The sequence below is a fragment of the Dryobates pubescens genome, chromosome Z (genome assembly GCF_014839835.1).
Source record: "Dryobates pubescens isolate bDryPub1 chromosome Z, bDryPub1.pri, whole genome shotgun sequence".
Classification (NCBI taxonomy): Eukaryota; Metazoa; Chordata; class Aves; order Piciformes; family Picidae; genus Dryobates; species Dryobates pubescens.
This window is the reverse complement of record NC_071657.1, coordinates 57,214,275-57,239,119: the sequence shown is the minus strand read 5'-3', so window position 1 is coordinate 57,239,119 and position 24,845 is coordinate 57,214,275. Positions and strand designations below refer to the sequence as shown.

The 24,845-nt window shown below is 37.7% G+C and overlaps 1 protein-coding gene across 3 annotated transcripts in view; it reads right to left on the bottom strand.

The window, feature by feature from the left end:
- The window catches only part of TNPO1 (transportin 1), a 55,318-nt gene that overhangs the window by 9,366 nt on the left and 21,107 nt on the right, over positions 1-24,845 (bottom strand). The window contains exons 6-20 of one of the 3 annotated variants that reach the window (XM_054178019.1): positions 22,792-22,873; positions 22,033-22,155; positions 18,487-18,605; positions 16,631-16,691; positions 15,781-15,949; positions 13,627-13,779; positions 10,294-10,519; positions 7,902-8,073; positions 6,293-6,379; positions 5,257-5,364; positions 4,906-5,064; positions 4,724-4,811; positions 3,631-3,729; positions 3,322-3,417; positions 324-396 (exon numbers count right to left, since the gene is read on the bottom strand). In XM_054178019.1, coding sequence (XP_054033994.1) covers positions 338-396; positions 3,322-3,417; positions 3,631-3,729; positions 4,724-4,811; positions 4,906-5,064; positions 5,257-5,364; positions 6,293-6,379; positions 7,902-8,073; positions 10,294-10,519; positions 13,627-13,779; positions 15,781-15,949; positions 16,631-16,691; positions 18,487-18,605; positions 22,033-22,155; positions 22,792-22,873 — 1,801 coding nt within the window. In that variant the 3' untranslated portion in view covers positions 324-337. Of the gene's footprint in view, positions 1-323; positions 397-481; positions 558-3,321; positions 3,418-3,630; positions 3,730-4,723; positions 4,812-4,905; positions 5,065-5,256; positions 5,365-6,292; positions 6,380-7,901; positions 8,074-10,293; positions 10,520-13,626; positions 13,780-15,780; positions 15,950-16,630; positions 16,692-18,486; positions 18,606-22,032; positions 22,156-22,791; positions 22,874-24,845 lie in introns of all 3 variants that reach the window. The other 2 variants (XM_054178018.1, XR_008463094.1) reach the window with 2 other exon arrangements.

Here is a 24,845-nt window from a genome sequence, read left to right as displayed (position 1 = left end):
CACAGTATGAATTATGTCAGATACCACTTACAGAACAGTTATTTAACTTTTACAGCAGCAAGCAAACTATCTTATACATAACAAATCTAGAAACATATACTCCTTACAGCAATTCAAGCCTCAGACTGAATTTTAAGTAAAGTAATGCACAGTTTAAATTTTACAGTATTTGCATGCATTCTATTATCATTCTGGTGGATTTTAAAATGCTCTTTCATAGTCAAGCTTTAACACAGCAAGCATGTGACAATCTTATCCCATGCATAAATTAGTCGTTAGCCACAACAAAGAATACATGACGGTGCTACTAAAAACTCACAAACCTGATAGGACAAGATTAGTCACATGGTTGGCAATGATTAAGGATTGAGATTTTGTAACCAACTGAAAATATATCTAAAAGTGAGATAGAGAGAAGAAAGAAAGAAAGAAAGAAAGAGTGAAGAAAAATGAATTAAAAAAAAAATTGAATAATACACACCAGGGTCTTATAAACTGCTGTAGCATGGGGGCCACCTCTTGAGGACAAACGTAACCAAGACGACCAATTGTTATTGCTAAGGTAACGCAATCACGGTTATACACCACCAAACGCCAACCAAGACATGAGCAAATGAGGGGGGAGGAGAAAAAATAAAGAAAAAACAACAAATAACTCAGAAACAGAAACCAACAGAATCTGTGTATGATAATAAACATAAGATTTCACCAGTTCTGTTTATTACCACCCCCTAAATATGAGGCAGCAACATACATGGTATACTCTCCAGGGTAAAAGAAAAATTAAAGAAGTAAATGAGAGAACACCACAAACACAATTTAAAATCCAAAGGCTTTCTGATGTAAACAGTCATTCTGCCCTCTTCAGAGTAATTTCTTGCAGCAAATTTACCTACCATAAACTGTGAAGCTTTTATTCGAATGTAGTATTATGGATACTCTTCATAAAAAGGAGCTAACAATTTTCAGTTTTATTATCAAGCACAGTGAACGTTTTTGATTCAATATTTTAACATATCTCAGTAAAAATACATTTAGAAATGCTCTTACTTGGAATATATTGGGGTCTATCTAAAAATACTTAATAGAAGGAACACTTCTCAAAGCACTAAATATTTGTCTTCAGAGGCTTGCAGAGGACTTAAAATGGTTGCTAGTTCACAGCAACTCACTGCAGAAAATTCTTTAATCCCAGTACTTCTCCTGTTCACAAAAGGCTTCCTCATAGAAGTCACAGAACAATCTGACTCCTGATACCAAGATGTAAGGATATTAGAAGCAGAACCGCTTAATCACACAATTAAGTAGTTTGGTCCTTTGTTCTGAGGGACAGGGTGAAGAAAGTATTATTGTGCAAATGTGTTTTAATGGTGTTTGCTCAACTCACAAAAGATTAATCTTTAGAAAAAGGAGAGGGTGGGGAATAATGTATTGGGATTACTGGAAGCAAAATACATGAATAATACTAAAATCCAGATTTATATGAAGCAGAGAAAGGAAACCTATATTCAAGGGACATACTATGCAACACTCTAACAGGCATTTGTGAACAGTTTCATGAAACATGCAATAAAGCAGATGATGCTTTTTCCAATAAAAGTTTGGTGTAGGATATACTAGCAGTTTCAAATATACTCATTCAATGAAAGCTGCAGCTCACTGTTAATGTACCATTTTGCTCTGATGTTACTTGTACTACAATTTTCATCAGATCTAGCTTGTAACACTGCACTGGAAGTGCTATTTTCAAGTAAAAATACACTTGAGTTATCTGTCAATTTGTCACAGCTACAGTGTGTACAATGTATAGTAATCTCTGTCAAAGCTCAACCTTTTGGTATCTACTGGTTATTTTCTATGCAATTACTTGCACTCAATGTTGTCTCATATTTCCACAGAAGTGTGCTCATTACATAGCAAAATCAGAAAACTAATACTCTTGCACATACTAGTGGCATGCAGCGTAATATCCCACAGCAAGCTTGTAAGTACACCACATTGAACATTGATTTGCAGTTATGCATCCACATTTAAAGTAACTATTAAGAAAAAAAAATTAAATTAAAAAAAAAAAATAAAAAGAAAAAGAAAAGTTAATGTTTCAATGCTTCCAAAAATTCTCTAACAAAGATGGAAGCAAACATTTAAGTACTGGATGCCTCTCAGTTACAGGTATTATACAGCTATCAGTGCAGAGGAAGGGTGTCAGGGCAGGAGCAGGGAGAAAGAAAATATATATTGCTATGCTATTCCATGGTATGTTTCACAACAAGTAGGTACCGTGCTCCAAAATTGTATTTTCAAGAAGTACCTCTAACATGCCAGAAAATTAAGCAATTTTCATTTGATGTTCACCTTCCATACTAAACAGGAGGAGGGGGGCAGAGAAAGGGCAGTTTTTAAGTTTAGAGAATACCAGAGGAAAAAAAAATATGAGTTGAACAGCTCTCCAATTTATCTCCTGCTTACTTCAACAAATATAACTGTACTACTGAATTTGCATATTTTTCAATCACATCTGATATGACTAAACCACCACTCTCTTCCAATAGTTTTCAAGCATGAAAAAAAAAAAATAATTAAAATTTTCAATCAGTAAAATAGTAGTAACTCAACTGATTTCTGGTTAAAGTTTTGTTTAAGTATGGAAGGTGGTCTTCATACCAGAACATGTCCTCTATAAATGCAAAAGAAACAAGCCTCAGAAATTCTAATTCATTAAGGCATTTGGGGATTGCTTCCAATTTGGAAGGCAAAGCTCTGGGCCAGAACATAGAACATGCATGCAATTATTAGAATTCTCAGAAATTTATTATGAAGTGACCAGGTAATGGCAGTTATACATAATTTCAGTAATGTTCTAGTAGAACTGCCATCACAAATCTAGATTTTTGTGCATAGTACTAAAGGTTTCTTTAAAAACACAACTGCATTTCAGTTAATTATTTCTTTCATATATGCCAACTACATTTGTTTTGAGCACCAGACATACATATACAGTACATGTATGTAAGGACATGTGTATATTAAAATCTCTGTGAACCAAGTCTTTAAGTGTTACTGCATACATTAATCATTCGATGTAAATAAAACTGGCATACTACTTGATAAATATAATACATGTTATAAACGTGAGCAATAACTAAGAATTTAGATACAGGATAGATGGTTTACTCCAAGACTGAGACTTGTAAGAGCTTCTGCAAAACAGAGTTGCTTTTGCTTATAAAACCAGTTCTGGTATGGTTACCAAATGCAAATATTAAAATTGTTTTTAACTCTTTCAACTCCTTCATGATGTATGGTTCAGTTTTTGGGTACCTGTGTTCTCTAACAACGTCTTTGGTGTGTTGGGTCTGTTAATTATTTCTACAAGCTGGTGCAACACCATTGGAATATAAGGCTGCATCTCAATACCTGAAACAATCGAAAAAAAAATATTCAGAAGAAAATGATCATTAATGTAGTAAATCTAAATAGATTGGGTACTTACTAACAAAGACAAGAACCTCAAATTTAATTTCAACATTAAAGTATCACTAAAAAACCCAAACCAAACCACCTAAAAAAATGTCCAGACTAAACCATGCTGAATCTGCAGACACTGAAAGAGACATTAAAGAATCTTACCCATTTGGATGGAGATTTCTCCAATTGCCCAGGTGGCATTGTTACAGACAGAAATGAATTCAGGATTTAGGTTGGTTCCCAAAATTGGCATGAAATCAGCTAGAAAGAACAACATTTTACATTCTCATCACACAATATAACCATCTTGTGCCATTACTGTATTGTCATGAGGTAAGACTTTGAGAAATTATCATGTAAACCTATTTGAATGCTTGGAACGTTTTACACATGAATTACAAGAGTTCTGTATTTCTGTTACATATCAGACTAACGTGGATTTTTGAGCCTAAGCAGATCAATGCAAATATTTTCAAATTATGATTTTAAAGTTCTTCCAATAGGCTTTATCTTTATGTAACCTTAGAAACACTTTTTTTTTTTTCTTTCCTTACCAGGGAGGGGTTAAAGAATGGAAGAGGGATAAACAAAACCACCACATCTACAAGTACTTATAATACAGTTAGACAGCCCTCAAATCAACTGAGTAATAACTCTGTATTCAGCTATGCTTGAAAAAATAGTGAAGCCTAGAAAGGGCTCATATCTTTAATTGAATTATAAAAAACAAAACTAAAAATTAGTCTCAAAGATAGATTATAAGGTCAGCTAAATAAATTTTGAATTCCAAGCCCCTTCCAGCATTCATTTGATTAAGTGTACCGCAAGAAGTGTAGAGCGAAAAGTAATAAACAAACCAGAACCTACCCTCTAGCCAAGTTTTCTGATTTCATAAATACGTATATAATTCTAGGTAACAATACAGTCTAGTAGAATAAAAACTATACATTCAAGAATTTATCAAAGCAAGCAGTTATTGTAATGGGAGTCTATGTACATCTGTTTTGCTCCATTCCAGAACAGGTAGCTTTTTACATCATAAACAAGATGGAACTTTCATACTGTCTACAAAAACAAGAATCTTTTCAATATACAATTCAAAACAGAAAATTCTACAGGCCCTCGCTGATAAAGGAAAATGAAAACTTACAACAGGAAAAGGCAAACCTCAGAATAGAGAGCTTAACACTGGCTAAACTAGCCTCTTACCACTTTGCAAAGCAAGTTCATTGTTTTATATGTAAAAGAAACATACCGATGCAAGGCTTAACATGCTGAAAACACGCCTTTGTCAGATCACCTAACAATGCAAAAGAGCTCTGCCGTACCTCAGGCATCTTATCCTAAAGAGAGGAAATAAAAACAAAGCAGTTCTGGAAGTGTTTCCGATTCTCTTATGAATGAAAATCCTTTGATCAAACAGGCTACTCCTCTCACCTGCATGCATTGGTACATTAATGTCAGGATATTGCTGCGAGCCACTAGCTGTTCAATGTTGCCTCCAAGTCCTTCAGCTAAACCACTGAGTAAATCAAGAGCCACAATCATAAAATCTTTATCTGGAGCCTCATATTGGTCTGGCTGAGCATTATGCAACTGCAACAATAAGTACACATTTTTAAAATGAGTATTAGATTTTCTTAGCATTTTAGTTTTTTCAGAACTGCAGCTTCATTTATACATTCTGTGGTTATACGCCAGATTTCCCCACAAACCCATAATTTCATATAGTTAATACACTGGTTTAAGCGGATATTTGGTAACATCGGAATAGCAATTCAAAAATACCATGGCTTGTGCAAGGGTTTTCTGCACCAGATTTACGCAACGCTGGTACACAGGTTCACAGTATGGAAGAAAGCCAGACTGCAAGGCAGTAGCAACTGATGACAGGCACTGCAATTGAAAAAAAAAGGAAAGCAAACAAACAGTTACTACCTTTCCTCACTTCCCTGAAGTACCTTTTATTTGGGAGAGGTAAATTAAAAGACACTACCATTTTAAGTGCACCCAATAGTAACTGACAAACGACCTAGAAAAGCAGTACTAATTAGCTGACTCAAGGCAACTTTGAGCAAGTTGCTACTCTCTCCTACAAGGGGCAATGGTTTCAAACTGAGAGGAAGGTATTAGGAAGACATTTTTGAGGGTGGTGGGATGTTGCAACAGGTTGCCCATGAAAGTTATGCATGCCCCCTCCCTGGAAGTGCTCAGGGCCAGGCAACCTGAGGGAAGTTGTCCCTGCCATGTGGCAGCAGGGCTGGAACTAGATGAACTTTCAGATCCTCCCCATCCCAAACTATTCTATGATTCAATGAAAAATAGTTATGATAATTCAGCCAGCACATGTACTAAACTTCAAGATCTTGATCATGTACCAGCCCTAACATGTTACTTCAGTTATGAAACTGGTTTTCCTAGAGGTATTTACTTGTTTCACATTCAGAAACTGCACAGAATAGACTACATTATCTTGGGTCATACCTTCAGCTAGTCTGCCAATAGTTTTAATGGAGAGATGAAAGTAGAGCAAAAGAAAGAGAAATCAGGACTAAATAGAGGATGGGACATTTCCTTTCTTTTTTTTCCCCGCTAAAAGAATCTGATCCAAGGAAACACTCCAGAATGGCAGAAATCTAAAAGACTTCTGCTAAACATCCTGACATTTCATTAGTCACATAATTTTCTTACTAGTCAGAATATTTTCTGCATGATGGATGATACTTAGAACTGTAAGCTTTTATAGCTATACTTCCTAGAAGGAGCACATTTAGTAGCACAATTCCTGAAGTTTTATTAAAAATATTTAAGTACTAACATTTACCTCTAATAAAGGGAAAAGATCTTTATCTTCATCCTTCAACATGTTCCACTTCTGGATTAATGGAGGCATTAGCATCTGAATATATTCCTGTTTAGGATGAAAATATATCAGCTGTTGAAACATTTCACTGCATTTTATTTCAAAAATAGAAAGTGGATGTAGTAAGATTTGAGATATGTATACACACAAACACACACATTTTATATATATATAAAATATATTCCACTTTTTCAGAAAAAAAACAACCCTGATGTACTGTAATTCAATCACTGTTGTAATACATAGAAGTAATTTAGTATCAGAATTTGCAATTTGTCTTGAGATTTTTGCTGAAGTATGTAAGTAGCTTTGCAGAGGGAATCTTTTCCTTTAAGTTTTATTTCAGGTTATCTCCTGGCTCGTTAGAAATCTATAATTGACTCAGGTCCTGTGGAAAATGTTTGTACTAGCAATGCAATCTGGCTGTGCATCTGTTTTTCTCAACCACTTACCACTGCCCTGATCCTAAAATCTTATCTCCCCAAGTTCTTGAAACTTCTTTCTCAAGCCACGCACAGTCCATGAAGTAATTTCTTATTTCTCCAGAATGACACATTTACTGCTTCTGTATAGAGCTGTTGCTGTACCTTCCCTGCCACTGCACAGCCACAGTCACATGAATAATGAACAAAGCATCATTATAATGCTGGTGTTTCCAGAAGGTATCCAAGGAGCCAACAGATCTGGTAGCTAATGCTTTGTACATAGATACGTTCTAAGTGACTGAAGGAAGTCCCACCATCACCAAGAGCTCCTCCTGGTACTGTCCAATGACAAGATGGCCAGGGCCAGAGAGAGACTGAGAAAGAAGTCTTTTGATGGTTCAGAGTCTTGAATGGCAAGTAAAATGCAAATGAAACAACTCAATTTTATTCTAGTGTGTCAATGTTATGTGAAGCACTATAAAAAAATAAGTCAAGTTACAATAACCATGAGAACTGCACTCATGGCAGGTATGCATATTCCATTAATATCCATACACTAAAAAAAAACAACACACCTACTCCACTGTATTTGCCTGTGCCATATCTCTGCTTTTTCTAACTGATTCTGTGTTTTTATATATATAAAACAAATGCCTCTCTCTCTCCGATAAAGCAATTTCTACTAATGACATGATCCAATGCATGGGAAAGAGACACATAGAACATTCTAGCTATGAAGTGGTTACAAAAAACCCCATAGCCATTAGAAATTAAAACACACATTCCAGCAGTTTCTCTAAAGTTACATTTCATATCTAAATGGAAATATTTGTCTCTCCTAAGCTTAAAAAAATCTGAGCACAAGAGGAAAAAAAAACACAAACACCGACCCTACCCCTCTCAAAACACCACAATGAGAAGCACATTTCACAGGCCGTCACACAAACAACTGTTGATTCAAAATGTTGAATACTTGTAAAGTGGGAAAAGTACACACAGTTTATGTATTTTACCTGCAAATATTTAGTATTACCGAAACCTACACAGAAATATCAGCACTTCAGGCTTATAACATGTAAACCACACTACAAAAAGCACTGACAGTTTTATGACGAGTGCTTCTAGAGAACATAAGGTATACTCACTGGTTTATTTAGATGATGTCCTACAGAATCTGCTAGAGTTCCTATAGCATCATAAAGAATGAGTAGGTTTTTATGCTGGTATTTACTAAATGCGAAGACCAAAGTGTCAAGTATATATGCAAGATAAGGAACAAGTTCTGTACAAGCCTCCTCTTCTAGAGTAGCAAAGGCACTGGGGGACAAAAAAACCACAATGCAGGTTAGCATCTTGGAAAAAAACAACAACAAAAAAATGAAACAAACCACAAAACCAAGATGACCCCAAAGTACCCTACACTAACCATTTCTGTTTAAATATAAAACCATATTATTAAATCCTCAAATTTATCTTAGATTATTTCAAAACAGTATTTATGAGATACCCTTGATCTATTTTGAATGAACACATGAGGAATTCAGCCCTTAAGACTGTAACAAACACAATCTAAACATTCCTGTAAACCCTGTTATGTACATGCAGGAAGCCCCCATCAAGAAAACCATTGCCGTACAGAACCTACAATATGATAACTGAGATTTTAGAAACTATAAACAAAAGCTATTTAAGTTAAAAATAGCTCACTCTCTCTATTGTACGCTGTAGCTGTGCCTAGAATCCCTAGTGCTGTCATCATTTAGGTCATCAATATATACTCTTAAAAGTTCACTAAATAGGAAGAGAGATACAGAGAGCCATGAAAAACAATGCAAAGACAAGGCATGAACAATTTTAGGCAGCCTTGGTCAAAGCACGTATTGTGGCATCATAGAAACTTTTCAAACACTTGATAATTTAAATGATAGCATTAAAAAGTCCACCCAGAACTGAACACCACACCCCCCCAAAACACACACACCAGACATGCTGCTTCAGAGACACCACGGGAAGAAAAAAACAACTATGAGCTACTGTAGTATGACCATATTAGCCTGTCCCTGTACTAAAAATGCATGCATCACCATATGAGGGTCAACAATCCTCTGCCAGTGTGCTGCCATACACAAAAGTATGGCAACTGTGAACACTAAGCGGATTGCCTTCTTACTATATTTAATATTACTTAATATTATTATATTGTTGTGACATATTCTTTCACAAAGGCATATGATGTAAGCAAGAAAACATGTTTCAGTAACATACCTTTTTGGGTGTTACCAACTAAAGAAGCAGTTGTTCAATAGCACCAACAATTAATGTTAGATATCCACTATGATATGTAAGTTAGTGACGAAAACATACAAATATCATATGACCAATTTTTAGCTTGGTAGACATTAAATATCTGCAACTATTCACTGTAGGGACGCAGCATTTTGCTCCTCTCCAAGAAGGATCGTTGCATTTCCTTGCAATTTAGAAAGCTAAGGATTATGTAACAGGTCTATCATTCTTAGAGTTTCCCAGGCAGTTTATTTTTAGCTGCAAAAGTAATTTTAATAACTGTGTTCTAAAGGAAGAATTTCACAGAACTGAGCAGATGTTAAAGCCCAATGAATCTGCTAGTCAAATTTTTTAGAAAGTTTAGAGACAAAAAGGTAAGAGTGTTTAATACTCAAATCTTACAAAGTACATTTTATTGAATTCATTGTATCTGTTCTCAGGCAAAGGTATAGCCAGTTCTTTAGTGCAAAACTTAGCACAACGGCTTAGACCTCAGCCTGGTCCTTATGTACAACCAGTATTTAGGGGCAGGTTATAATAGTCATCACACCACTTTAAAATACTTGCATGTTTTAAGAATACAATAGAGAGTAGATCTAGCTCTGCTTATTTTGGCATTCTTCTGTAGACACTCCTGCCCCACACAAACTGACATGTAGGAGATTTATTTGATGATCTTCCTGCACAAGAGATGCATTCATTCCCATTCTGTTCCTTTAATGGGAAATTTTTAAACATTTATTTTAAAAATACCAGCAAACAAGGAAGAGAAGGGAATCTCATCTCCCAAGAGCTCCCTCGAAGATAAAGAATATCCCTGGAAATATTCATAACCCAAATGTTTTGGGAATCATAAACTAAATATAAACAACATCGGTAATCCAATGACAGGGTCATTTTAAATTGCAATTATCATTGACCCAGTTCACAGGCATATTAAAAGCAAGCCAGATTTCTGGTCAAGGAATGATCACACATTGAAAATAAAAAATGTCACAAATGCCCATTTTGGGGATTCATAGCCTCCAAAAAGAAATTAGACATGAGAAAAAAAAATATTATTTCATTTTCATGTTATTACAGCTCAAGAATAGTTTGTGACTATTCCAGAAGAAACTTATCTACTACTGTTGAAAGGAAAATATATTAACATCTAGAAATGGAGTCATGTTTATCAATACAAGCGTTAAAATAGTTTCCCATGAACAAGGGGTGTCACAGATTGCGCTTTTTGCTTATGCTTTGGCTTACCTGCAGGCAGCTTCTTGTACTCTCTTGTTGCTATCTAGGATACGCTTTAGCAACTCAGTCATTAATGGCTTCAAGTATGTGTCTGGGGGTTGACTAACTACCCAGTGTGCATAGCGACTAAGAGTCCAGCATGTAATGGAGCGCACAAGAGCCTTTTTGTCAGAGAGGCACTGAATAAGGTGAGGGATCAGCTCAGGAAGATATGGAATCATACCCTGCATGCAGCCTACAAGAAAAAAAAACCAACATAGCCATACTGGAATTAACAGAAATTTCTCTTGTTTTCTGGTTCCTGTAAAGAACCTACTGTCATTCTCTGTCACATAGGAATACACTTTTACAATACACAAAGCAAGTCTATGTAATTAAGTTCTAGAAAGCAAGCTTACATATGCAGTAATTTATATCCCCAACTAAACATGCACTTGCTTCAACCTCAGTGTTTCCCCAGTCTCCAGAAATCCTGCTTTACTAAATTCAATGTGGCAAGTGCATCCAAAAGAGTTTATAAAGCCTGGAGATCCTATGTCAGTCTACTCAGAGTAACCAACACGATAGAGAAAGATTTGGTCTTGACCACAAACCATTACATTATTAAACAAGAACTCATTAACAAATGTAATTTCTTCTTCTTTTTGACTAATATGGAATTATTGACCAGAAATAACAGCTACATGTTTCAAGTCAGCAAGGGCAACAGTACACTGAGATTTGCTAGAAGTACTGACTTTTATGGGGGACTAACCGCCCTGGCATTTGTTGGAAGAACAATACAGTTCACCTGACTGGAAAACAGGTTCCTGAAATGCATAAAGGACTTCTTCATAGAAATGTTAGATGTGCTAACCAGGAATGAGGCACTGCTGGACTTGCTGCTCACTGCGCAAAAAACCCCCTGCTTTGTAACATATCAGTGATAGCCTTGGCTGCAACAATCACAATATTGTGGAGTTTGGGATACTGCTAAGCATGCTGAAGATCAGTTCCAAGACACAAGTTCTATATATTTTAAAAGAGCAAACTTCAGTGTGCTCAGGGCTTATTTGGAAGAGATCCCCTGGGAAGTCTCCATGGTAGACAAAGGAGCTAGTGAGTGCTGGAAGTTTTTCCAAGAGCACTCTCCTAGACACAGGAAACCAGATCATCCCCTCTAAAGGCAAGAGAAGTATGTGGAACAAGAGACCCTGCCTTGATTTAACTGCAAGCTTCTGGGTATGCCTAGAACCAAAAGAGAAATGTACCAGAGATGGCAAAATAGAACACCACGTGTTGGAAGATTACAAGGGCGTTACCAGCATATGCAGAAATGCAATCAGGAAAGCAATAGCTCAGCCTGAACTGGAACTGGCCAGAGATACCAAAACTTCAAGAAAGGGTTCTTCAGATACATTAACAACAGGCAGAAATGGAAAGAGACTACAGGCCCGCTATTAAATGGAGGAGGTAAAATGGTCACAAATAGCACTGCAAAGGTACAGATCCATAACACCTTCTTCACCTCTCCTTACCAAAGCTGTTAGGTCCCAGGCCATGGGAACAAAAACACATGTTGATGCAGACACATACCTGTCTTCACTGAAGGAATAGGAATAGTTGGTGTGTCAAGTATTACAGGAGCTTGATCTGCACAAATTGATGGGCCTGGATGCCACCCACCTGAGGGTGCTAAGAGAGCGGGCTGACATTGTTGTGAGGCCACTCTCCTTATATACAAGAAGTCACAGAGGTCAGGAGACATCCCTGAAGACTGGAAGGCAGCTAACATTGCCCCATCTGTAAGACTGGTTCTAAGCAGGACCCAGGAAATAATAGACCCATTATCCTCACTTCAGTCTCTGGAAAAGTTCTGGAACAAATCTTCCTGGGGACTGTCACATGTCAACTAAAGCAAGTGATTGGGAAAAGCCAGCATGGATTCACGGGGGGCAAATCATGCTTGACAAATCCAACCACCTTTTACAAAGAAACTTGCTTGGTTGACACAGGGCAAGCGGTTGACATTGACTACCTGGACTTCTCCAAGGCTTTTCATGTGGTCCCTCATGGCCTCCTCCTTGAGAAATGGACACATTACAGCCTAGACAAATAGTCTGTGTGATAGGAAGGGAACTGGCCAATAGGCTGTACCCAGAGGATGGTGGTAGACAGCTCTTTCTCAGCCTGGCAGCCAGTCACAACTGGGGTTCTCTCAGGATCAATATTGGGTCCAATGCTGTTTAGTACTTTTGTAAGTGATCTGGATGTTGGGATCAAGAGCAACCCAAGGAAGTTTGCAGATGACACCAAAATGAGTAGGGAGGTTGACACTATAGAAGGAAAAGCCACCCTCCCAGAAAACCTGGACAGGCAGAAGCTAGCAAGACCCTTATGAAGTTCAATAGGGACAAGTATAGGGTCTTGCACCTGTTATTACCTAACCCAGGAGTGCAGCTCAGACTGGGATCCACCTAGCTGGAGAGCGGCTCTATGGAAAGAGGGACCTGGGGTCTTTGGTGGACAACAAGCTCAACATGAATGAACAGCATGCTGCAGTAGCAAAGAAAGCCAATACCATGCTGGGTTGCATGAGATACAGTAGTCACTATCCCACTCTGCTCAGCGCTTGTCAGAACACACCTGGAGTAGCGCATGCAGTTTTGGTCTCCATGGTACAAAAATGACGCAGACAGGCTGGAAAGTATCCAGAGAAAGGCCCTGAGAATGATGAGAGGCCTGGAAGTCCAGCCATACGAAGAAAGGCTGAGAGAATTGGGTTTATTCAGCCTTGAAGAGAAGGCTTAGGGGAAACAGTACATAAAAAGGGTGACTACCAGGAAGACAAGAGACTTTCTTCTTACAGTAAGTCACATCAAAAGACAAGGGGCAATAGGCACAAGTTACTCCATGGGAGATTATTATTGGATTCTACAAAAAAAAAATTATCACTATGAGAACAGTTCAGCACTGGAATAATCTCTCAGGGGAAGTACTGGATTCCCCTGCATTGGACAGTTTTGAGACTCAGCATGACATGGTCCTGGGCCATCTCATTTAAACTATACTATTACCTAGAAAGATTGGACCAGATAATCCTTGAGGTCCATTTCACCCTAGCAGTCTGTGATTCTATGATTCATGAAAGACTAATAAACATATGCTGCAGAGTTAGAAAGTAAGAAATTAGATTTTTTTTTAAAGTTATTTAGCCTCCCAAGCAGAGGAAGTAGAGATTAATCACAGAAATCAAAGCAGCTAAGAACATACACTTGTTTACATAAATTCATCTGCAAGGAATCACAGAGCTGATTCATAACCAATCAAAAACTAAGCAACCTGATATGCACTGTTGCTTACCTTCAGCAATTGCCCCAAGAACAAGGATACCAGATTCTTTAACGACCCATTCAGGATGGAAGAGCAATTCCTTCAAAAGGGGCAAGATGTGTGGCAGAAGTTCATCACGGAATACATTGGCAAGGACATCTAGAGCAGCAGCAGAACATTTCCCTAAGGGAAACAGATGGTGTCAATTTGAAGCAGAATATTAAACAATCACTAAGAAATAGGGCACAATTCTGATTTTCAAATACAAATCCATATAGCATATACCAATAAAGATTTCTTAACTGTTCTGCCTTCTTTCAGGTCATCATTGCTAGTCAAATCTAGCTTTTTCATCTTCAGTCAAAATTGTGAACCCTCTTGTCATTTCAGCTACCTTTTTTGGAAAATGTATTTAGCTCTGCAATAGCTATCCACAGCAGTGAAAAGAGCAGCATTATCAATCTAAAACTACACTATCTTTAAAAAAGAGGCTTTATGGAAACAAACATAGTTGCACTTGTATTTTCCTCTAAAATCGTAGTAATTTTAAGAATAGAATAGAAAAAAACAGGTTGGAAGAGACCTTCAAGATCATCACGTCCAACCCATCAACCAACCCAACCCACCTAAACAACTAACCCACGGCACCAAGCACCCCATCAAGTCTCCTCCTGAAAACCTCCAATGATGGCGACTCCACCACCTCCCCGGGCAGCCCATTCCAATGGGCAATCACTCTTTCTGTATAGAACTTCTTTCTAACATCCAACCTAAACGTCCCCTGGTGCAGCCTGAGACTGTGTCCTCTTGTTCTGGTGCTGGCTGCCTGGGAGAAGAGACCAACATCCGCCTGTATACAACCTCCCTTCAGGTTGTTGTAAAGAGCAATAAGGTCTCCCCCGAGCCTCCTCTTCTCCAGGCTAAGCAGCCCCAGCTCCCTCAGCCTCTCCTCACAGGGCTTGTGTTCCAAGCCCCTCACCAACTTGGTTGCCCTTCTCTGGACTCGTTCCAGCAAGTCCGCATCCTTCCTAAACTGAGGGGCCCAGAACTAGACACAATACTCGAGGTGCAGCCTAACCAGTGCAGTGTACAGGGGCACAATGACCTCCCTGCTCCTCTTGGCCACACTGCTCTTGATGCAGGCCAGGATGCCACTGGCCCTCCTGGCTGCCTGGGCACACTGCTGGCTCATGTTCAGCCTACCATCGACCAGCACTCCCAGGTCCCTCTCTGCCTGGCTGCTCTCCAGCCACTCTGACCCCAGCCTGTAGCACTGCATGGGGTTGTTGTGGCCAATGTGCAGAACCCGGCACTTGGATGCGTTAAATCTCATGCTGTTGGATTCTGCCCATCTCTCCATCCTGTTGAGGTCCCTCTGCAGAGCCTCTCTACCCTCCAGCCGATCAACTCCTGCCCCCAGCTTGCAAAAGTCTCAAAATTGTTTGATCGTAAACTTCAAGGTACATTCACCAGTAGTGAAAACTCAAGGCCCTTGGAAGAAAAATAATAAAATAAAATTATGGGCATATGCCTGAATCTCTAAGTATTCCTTAATGAGTCTGCTTGCAAAACACATTTATGTCAGACTTATCAGAATATCACTAGCTATTTTCTGTTACCGACTTTAAAAATCAGTTTGTGGCATCTTGTCTCCTTACCACACAGTCCATTGTTCTAACACATACACAGGCCATCAAAACTATGGGGTTCTCACAGCTATCTCTTCATAACTAAGGTATACTGTCTTCTGGTCAGAAGCAAATTCCTTCATACAGAAAAGAACAACTGGTGATGGCTGTAAGTATTAGTATGTTCACATGGGAACAACAAAACCCCACAACAAAGCACTATTAAGCTTCCTCCCTAGGCTACTGACATGCAAGAGGGTTTGTTTTAAATTCTGAACATGTGATACATGACTTTTATTATCATGTATAATTAAAATCCAAAGTCCAAAAGCTCTGTAGTTTGATCAGGCATATTAAAAAAAAAAAAAAAAAAAAAGCTTACAGATCAGTTACACAGTCTCCTGAAAGACTCCTCATCCCTGCTATTCACCAATTATGTCAGTAGATAGTTCCTTTTGCATTCAAAAATCAAAGTATTTTTGAAAGTATTTACTGCGATTCTTGTACTACACAAGCAGCAATATTTTAAAATGGTTTACACATTACTTTGACATACTTAAATTCCAGTCAGAAATAGTATCATCGTCATCAAGTTCATCATCATCATCATCATCATCTTCAATACCATCTTCTTCATGTTGCTGGGCCACTGTCCGTGAACGATGAAAACGAGGTCTTATGTCCTGTTCACTATCTGGAATAGCTTCATCTTCTTCAACATCCCCCTGTTTTATCAGATAAACTTTTATTACATATTAAGGTTGCTTTCTTGAGCAACTTCCTATATTGCTCAAGGAAGTTAAGAATGTAGTTTTAGTACAAGATTTCATAGAGCATATAGAACATCCAATCCACATCGCACTTGTACTGCCCAGATAACTAAAGACGCCATTGTTCCTGCATTCTTCTGCTGCATTTACCAGAAAAAACACAGGAAGATAAAAGCAGAAGAGTTAAGCTTCAGACAAATTATCCTTCTAAAGCACCCTTCTTATTAAGAAATTACTCTTAATGAGAATGAAATAGAAAGAAGCAACAGAGCAAATTCTAGTACCTAGCCATATTCTAGTAGTGTAGTGACAGAAAAAGCTGTGTGTTCATTCTGGAAGGCATTAGAACTAAATTTTGAACATTTTTTTTAAGCTCAGCAATTTGAGAGTAATAGTGTCACAGCTTTGACTAAATGGACTGGTAAGCAACAAGGGCAAAGCAGGAAAGCCTGCAAATTATTTTCCAACACACATGGCAACCATCACATTTAGTATTTGCAATAGCACACCTTGCCCTGGAAAGTTAATTGTCTGTTGAACAGGAGCATGCCAGATCTGCCCATTTTGATCTGAATCATTCTGACTGGTCAGAAGCTAAAAAGATACTTTTAAAGAATAACAGAAAGCAAGGCTCACCTTTAACAGAATAATATCAATCTCTGAATATTTCATACCATTTACCAGCACAGGAATCAGCCTACAAAGAAATATTGATACATGTCAAAATGACACAAGAAGGCAAGGCAGTTCTGGGTTACTTGGGCCATAATTTTATCTGTAATCCTCACTCCCCCAGCTGAAAATTAAAAATCTTAACAATTTAGCCTACATAACAAAAGCTAGTATCCAAATCAAGCTCCATGTCATAAGCTTCAACAACACACTGTAATTTGAAGTGAACAATACTTTACAAATGAAACTAGAGGCACAGATGGCACAACTGGGTTTTAAACTTTTAAAGAACAGGTATTTGGAGTAAATTAATCACACAGAAAGAAACACCTTTCAGAAATTAAGTCTAAAGAATTCAAACTTCAGTAATACATATGATAAGCTGCCTCTCACTAATAGTACTTATTTTATTTACTTGTGGCTGAAGACTACTACCTCACTATTCTTAAAGATGGAAGTCTAACAGCATTAAGCTCTCCTGTCCATTTATGACAGTAAGACAAATCCCCCACATTGAGAGATCTTGACTAACCTGTACAAGGATTTACTTCGTTATTAAACTGGTTAAGGCTATGGGACTCTATCTGTATAGATACATAGCTAAAAAAGTACTAAAGGCAAAGTCAAATACTTCACATAAAAACATGTTCTCCACAAAAAAAACCCAAAACCAACAAAACCCCCCAAACAAACAAAACAACCCCCTGAAAAACAACCCCAAAACCAAGTATTGCATGACAAATCAAGGACTAACCTAGAATCAATTTCTCTATATTCTGCAGTTGAGTAGTATTCTTTTTGAAGGTAGCAGGCCAGCAATAAGACTTACACATTGCAGTAGCATATTACCTTCTGAATTTTTAATGAAGGAATACTAAGAATGCACATTATCGCCAACTTGTTGGCGTTTCTGCAGCATACTTTATGATATAGAAGCTATGTATTTTACAGGAAAGCCTATAGTAGCAAAATGGAACAGGATACTAGATACCAGATTATCAGGTTTTTAGAGATTTTGTTCCTCTTCTAATTTAAAATAAAAAAAGTTAAGATTATTATCAAGCATTGATAAAATCAGATAGCTATCTAGTCAAACGGGACCCACCAACAAGCAAATTGCTTTCAGCAAACATGACACTGAAAGATCATGAGAGAAATGTAATGCTACTCTTACTTGTGGTTGGTTATGTTTCTGTTTTTTAAACTCTTAAAAAACCCCAACTAAACCAACAAACAAAAACACAACCATGCTCCCTCCCCACCAAAAAAAAACCCAAATCAAACAAACAGCAAAACATGAAAGTTAGGTATGATGCTGTTGTAGCGTCCCTGCTCATGTAACAAAATAGATTTAATACTCTTGTTTTCCAAATAAACATGATATGCTCTGGAAAGGCATGGGTAAACTCAAGAATTGTGCTATCGCTCAGTCTTCTGAGCTAAAAAAGTAGAAAGTAAAACCGTTAAACTTAGAAGCTATTTCTCATCATGTTGGTTCATCTGTTTTCAATTCCAATTCCTCCACTGCTATAGAAGGTGCTTTCATCTTAATTCTTTATCTTACTGCTTATGAAAACTGAAAATTTGCTAGTTTTCAATTGCTTCAAATCTCTAATGCTTATTTTTGCTGAGAATGAATCTTCCATCTGTGATGCTTTTCTTCCACTCCAGATCTTGAGACAAATGCCCTAATACTTAAAAATTTCCTTCCATGCATACATAAATATATATATATATTCTCTATACAAGTAACCAGGAACAAGTAACTGAAGATTAAAGGTGACTATTTCAAAATGAGAGCTGTAATTCTTAATACTTACTTAGTAAGATGCCGACATAGTACATCTTTACAAATTGGTTGTTCAGCCAAAGTCAGCCAAAACTCACAAGCCTCCAAAGCAACATTTTCATCTTGGTCCTGCGTCCTCTGAAGCATATACTACACAATACAAAAATAAATTACCTGTAAACTCAGCTTTAAGTGCACAGAAGAATCTAACACCACTGCACAGTGTGTTAGAAAAATCAAGACTATACTACCATAGCAATTTTCTTTCTTTGGGGCAAGGGGAAGAAGCAGATCAAGAGACTACTTGCAGCTAATCATAAGAATAAGCCAAGAGATTTCTTTCTTAATGCTAGGTGATTCATATTCTGGATTTCTTCATTGCTTAGGTGGGAACATTATTACCAAGAAATTACAGAGACCAAACACAATAAACAGCAGTTTCCTGTAATTTTTTTTGTCATGTATTCTTCACTGCCCCTTTGCACTTTTGAATAAAAATGTACAATTATATCCTTTGTAAGATGGAAATACTTCTTATGCCTGGTACCATAAAAAAAAGTGTCTCACTTCCACACCTTATCTTGATTACATAACAGGATATAATTAAGTAGAACTCATAATTAAGAGTGGGATAGTGGTGGTGGGAGGGAAGCCTCACCTTTTTCTACCATGCATGGCAATTCAGAGATTCAGTATCAAATGAAAGCTTACTATATCCAAAATTTTAATCCTCCTTCCACCAAAAATCATAACACACCTGCATAAACAAAAAGCCCAAGCTGACTCCTGCTACATCAGTTTTACACACAACTGCCAAAACAATTTATGGAAGAATGTTGCAACTTACAAAAATAGTAATTCCTGCTTTCTTTCATGCCAGCTCTTACTTCTGTAAGAGCTTGTTCCTCCATTTACTTTGGAAATGGAATGCAGCTACCTTGCCTCATACATGGATTTACAAAAGAAATTCCTTTTCAGTTGCTCTATACTAAGTGAAAGAAGGAAGTGTGGGGATATTTGTCCATGGTGTCCGTCCTTCAGAGCAACTGCAATGTGTAGAGCCCTGCTTCCCAGGACCGAAGATAGTCTGCTGATGGGAAATAGAGACTAACATGTCTCTCTTAGTTTGCTTCCACACACAGCCTTTGCTCATGCTTAGCATTATTCAATTGCTTCTACCTTTTTACAGGGTACCTTTTGTTATATTTTTCCCTCTCCTATGTCCATCTAAGAAGGGGAGCGATAGAGCTGCTTCGGTGGGCATTTGGCCTGCAGCCAGTGCCAAACCACCACAGTGGAATGTGGGGGCCTTTATTATCCTTCTGCATTTCAGGGATACAAGGCTTGCCTCTTCCTATGGAGCAGCAATGAAATGCCAACTTCCCCTCAAGGTTCACTATTGTACTTGAGAACTCAATAGTAACAGAGGTAGTGCTGGGTTCTGAGTTGTCAGTAGATCACAGCTCAGAAAAATTGGAAGAATGCCCTACTCGTTGGCAGAAAGGCTTCCTTAAAGCACCTTTAAGTTAAAAGATTTGGCATTTTTACCCAGAGGACTTGAAAATCCACTGCTTTTGGAAGACAAGAGGCAATCTCTTTGAAAATGCCCCTCACAATGTCATTTCCTCTGTAAGTATCTATTTTAAGTATCATACTATGTGCTTACTGCAGTTAGCAGTAGACGGAAAAGGCTCAATGGTGTAAGATAGCCATATACACAGCCTGGAAATTATAGCAAGAACAGTGACCCTAGTAACATAGTAAAATGTGGAAAGGATATTCAAAGGTGCTTTTAAAAAAAATATTACGATGCCATATCTTTTAATTGTAATTTATAAAGTTACATTAACTTCAGGCAACGCAAGTAGTTGCTTTGCCACACTTAGTATCATAGGAAGATTATACAGTACAGTTTTGTGTGTTCTGTAATATAACAAAGCTGACACAACATTGCTTAAGTCAAATCATCAAGACAAGAATAGCAGAATACACTAAGTATTAAGAAGAATGTATCTTTTGAGCAGTTACAGACATGTCTTTGTCTGAAGAAAGCAACAGGATGCAGAAGTCAGGATTTCTACTGAGAAAGACCTCAGAAGACATGACTTTGGAGAAATACTCTGCAAGCACTGAAGTACAATTTAGTAACTGAAATGCTGTGTTGGTTTACTCCTGATGTATCCTGCTACCAAGTTCTCAGACAAAAAATTAGAACATCTGCTTCTGCTCACCTAGAATTCTGCTCATGCCCTAAAAAAATAAAAAATAATTACAAAAGTCTACAAAATAAAAATCCAGCCATTCCTTTATGCTCCAAGGATTTGGCAAGGAAGTTTAAACCTGTCTGTTTCAGAAGCATGATACCCACTTAGCATCATTTCTTTCTTTTAAGATTTTCTTCTCTTTGCAGCAGCAGTGTTTTACTTGGAGGCATTAAAGCCTCAAAAATTTAAACCTTGCCTCATTTGAATATTGAGTAGTCAGAGCTCAGATATTACATTTGCACATATCAGGATGCACACAGAACTGGGAAAATCCATTAACAGTATTCCCCAAAACAGAAAAACAGTCTGAACTTCATTATGAAACAGAAAATCACTAGTACTGTCTTTTGTAGAGAGGAAGCCTACTAACAGGCTTCTCAACAGCAAAGTATCAGATACAATGTGCATACAATCTTGATTCCTCTTTTTTTTTTTTCTTTTTCCCTTTTTTTTTTTTTTTTAATGGTGGGTTGGTGGTATCTGCCTACAAAATCCAGAAGTTCCTTACTGATCTTGGGAGGCTGAAGAGCCACAGAAGTTATCACTTCTTGACAATACCATGCAAATGGCAACTTAACACCTTTTTTGTGTTGTCTGCAAATAGTCCTTCTGGAATTTGACATGGGGCTATTTCATCACTTGTTCACATAAAATCTGCACGAGAAACATTACAATCTTAGCTCTATTTCCAGTCTGGCAAGTGACATATGTTCACACTAGCTAGAAACTACCAACATTTCTCAGAAATGTGGAACTTGTAGCTCAAACAGTTGAGCAGATAAAAAAATTAGAGCTGACTGGTCCTTCGGTAGACAAGTCTGCACTAAATTCAGAATGGTAAAGGAACTATCAAATGATATTAACCTCTACAACAGAAAGCAACATAAAGCAACTTCATTAGTAGCTCAAAGATCATCTCAGCCCTGCAGAATAACACACCTTATCCCTGCTATGGTCAGATAGTCCAAAAAAGTCAATGTGCAACCAATAGCAGCATCAGCACTAGATTTTTAACATAATCTTTTCCTGGGCTTAACCAATGCATGGCTGCTCCACAGTATAGCTGATCTCAGCCATTTCAAGATAAATTGATTTAATGAAGAATAAACAACTGATGTAAGCATGGCCTGTCAAACACAATGTCAAACTGGCAATTAGCTAAAAAGAAAGTTTTGCCATCTCAGTCTTAAAGGAAAGTGAAGAGTAGGCAAATGCAAGAGTAAGATACCAGTTCTGATGAATGCTTTTCTTTGTAATTATTTCCACAACTCCAAACAGGTTTTTCAGCACGTGGTATAAAACCCAGCACTCACCTCAACTATACTAATCATATGAGGAAGCAGACGATCCATTCGAACTTCCAGCAACATTACCAGAGCATGGCAAACATTTTTGCGCACTTCAGGCTCCTCATCACCCGCCAGAGCAAAAAGATTCTGTTGGAAAGCAGTATCAGTTGAAAAGCTTCATATTGTCTAATTGAAACTGTATTTAGATTTGCATCACTGTCAAAATAAAGTATGCGCATACATATTTCTGTACTCTCCCACTGTATACCTCAGAATACTATTTCTTAAAGACATATGGTTTAGCAAATTAACTCTCAATGTGTATTGTACCATAACCAAAACATTGTATTTTGTTCTCCTAAACAAAAATGAACTTCCAAGATTGAAACATCCATCAGTACCTAACAGCAGTAAATCAAATGCTCTACATAACCCAAAACACCACCCTTCCAAGCCATGCTCAGAGAGACCCAGACAGACTCAGCAATCAATGATCTTCTCATCACAGGTGACAATACACCTTTATGCAACAAACATTTCCTCTGTTTATGAAGAGGAAGCATCTTTCAAAATGCTATTTTTTGGGCTTGGAGAGTGCTTAGGCTAATCAACCCTAAGCATAATCATACAGAATGAACTTCAGTCCACAGGGACTGAAGCTAAGAACAGACAACCAGAAATGGGGAGTTTGTGAGTAGAGGTAGTTGTAGAATATAGTTCAGAACTCTTGATAAATCAGATACGCAATTTTACTTAGTCCCACAATCAAGAACACACACCCACCTCAATAAAAGAATCTATGTGCAACATAAGAGCTTGAGTTCTGCTGATGATAAATTGATTGACGCATGCAACAGCATGAGACCTAAAAATGGAAATTAAAATACATATTTTTCATGAGTTAAAACCGTTTTCTAAATGGTATATAGGTAACAAAAACGTTAGAAGGCAAATACACATTTTTCCAAATACCTTATAGAGGTTAGAGGTCACAAATCTGTGCATCTACAGTACCACTAAGCAAAATTACTCAAACATTTCAGGTACCACTTTATACTGCAATAGAGCTAATAAATATTTTAAAATAAAGCATTTGTTAAATAAAAAACAGAGCAGGATGACTACATCTAGCATATCTATTATTAAACAATATGCAAGGACTTTCTTTTTGAATGTATCATGATTCCTGATCTCAGGTATTAAACAATTCTCTGCAAATCGGCATGGTGAAACTTCAGCATGCCCTTTTTTTTTCATTAAGTATCCAACTGTCTTTGCAGTATTAGTATTTAGTGAGACCTAGAAGTGTCCAAGAACATAGGTAAAGCTTAAAAGAAACACACATTTGTAGTAGTTACCTACTAAAACACTTGTAGTAGAAACATACTGAAAAATTAAGCATTGGGTTTTCTACTTCACGTAAAGTCATTATTTACAGCTCTTTTTCAGAGGTACAAAACTCAAATTCTATTAGCAGAGGCACAAAGCAAAACTACATGTAAAAGCCTTTGAAGAATCCATTAAAGTGTTTTTACTAAGGGAACTCTGAACTTCTGTTTGGATGTTTCTTGGAAGAGTGTCTCATGAAACACTGTTCAAAAGTTGTTCCTTGGCAGATTTATATAGAAAGCATTTTACTGACACTACTAGTAGTTCTCATATATGTACTGCAACCATACTGCAGATCAGCAGGTATTCTGCTTTAAACGTGTTTAACAGTCTGAAAGCCACAAACATCACAGCACAGAAAAAGTGTGTCAAGGGAAAAAAAAAAAAATGTTTTTCTCCCAGCTTTACAGAAGTATATTTATCTTTCCACAAACGAAAAGTTCATGCTTTGCTACGTATTTTTCTTAGTGTGCATCTATTTTATCTGAGTTTCTCAACGGTATTTGGATCCTATGATATATTCTGAGCTACATTCCTCCATAAAGATCTGCCACCTCCAAGTGGGAGAATCTTTCAACAGAACGTTTAAACACGCATTAAAATACACATTTCACAGAAAGGTTCAGGTTGGAAAGCACCTCTGGAGACCATGTGGTTCAACCTCTGTGCTCAATCAGGGTCCCCTACAGCCAGGACCATGTCTAGACAGTTTTTGCTTATGTCTAAAACAGACTATCACCTTTGTGGGCCATGTATGGAAGTGCATGGTGACTCTCATAGTAAAAAAGAAAAAAAAAAACCAACAGAATTTCCTGATATTCAGAAGGAATTTTCAGTGTTTCTTTTTGTGCCCGCTGCCTCTGGTCCTGTCACTGAATACCACTGGAAAGGGCCTGGCCATGCCTTTTTTGCTCCCTCCCTTCAGAATTTACATACATTGATGAGCTTCCCTAGTCCCTGCTCTCTCAGCCTTTCCTCACAGGAGAAATGCTCCAGTCTCTCCATCTTCAAGGCCCTTTGCTGGACTCTCTCCAGTATGTCCATGTCTCTTTTGCACTGGTGTAATGGGTTAACATAGAAGTGAGGTAAAGTAACACAAAGAAAACCTCTAGGTTTAGACAAAGAGTTGAGATACAAGGCTTTAATAAGGAAAATAAGATAACGCACAATTACTGTAGCCTATCTGCAGAAAAAGTGCAGCACTAACACAGAAAGTAGCAGCAGAAGTCATCAAGGTAAGCCCCAAGACCTCCCATCCCATGCCAACCCCAGTGAAAGAGCCCAACACTCCCAAACACAGAAAATGAAAACAGCAACCAGAAGAGGAAGCCTCTCATGTTACAATCTGAAGTCCAATCCTCATAATACTTTGCTCTGGCCAGCACTTTCATTTTGAAGCTGGCATGATATAGCATGGTATAAATAGGAAATTCAACACAACCCCTAAC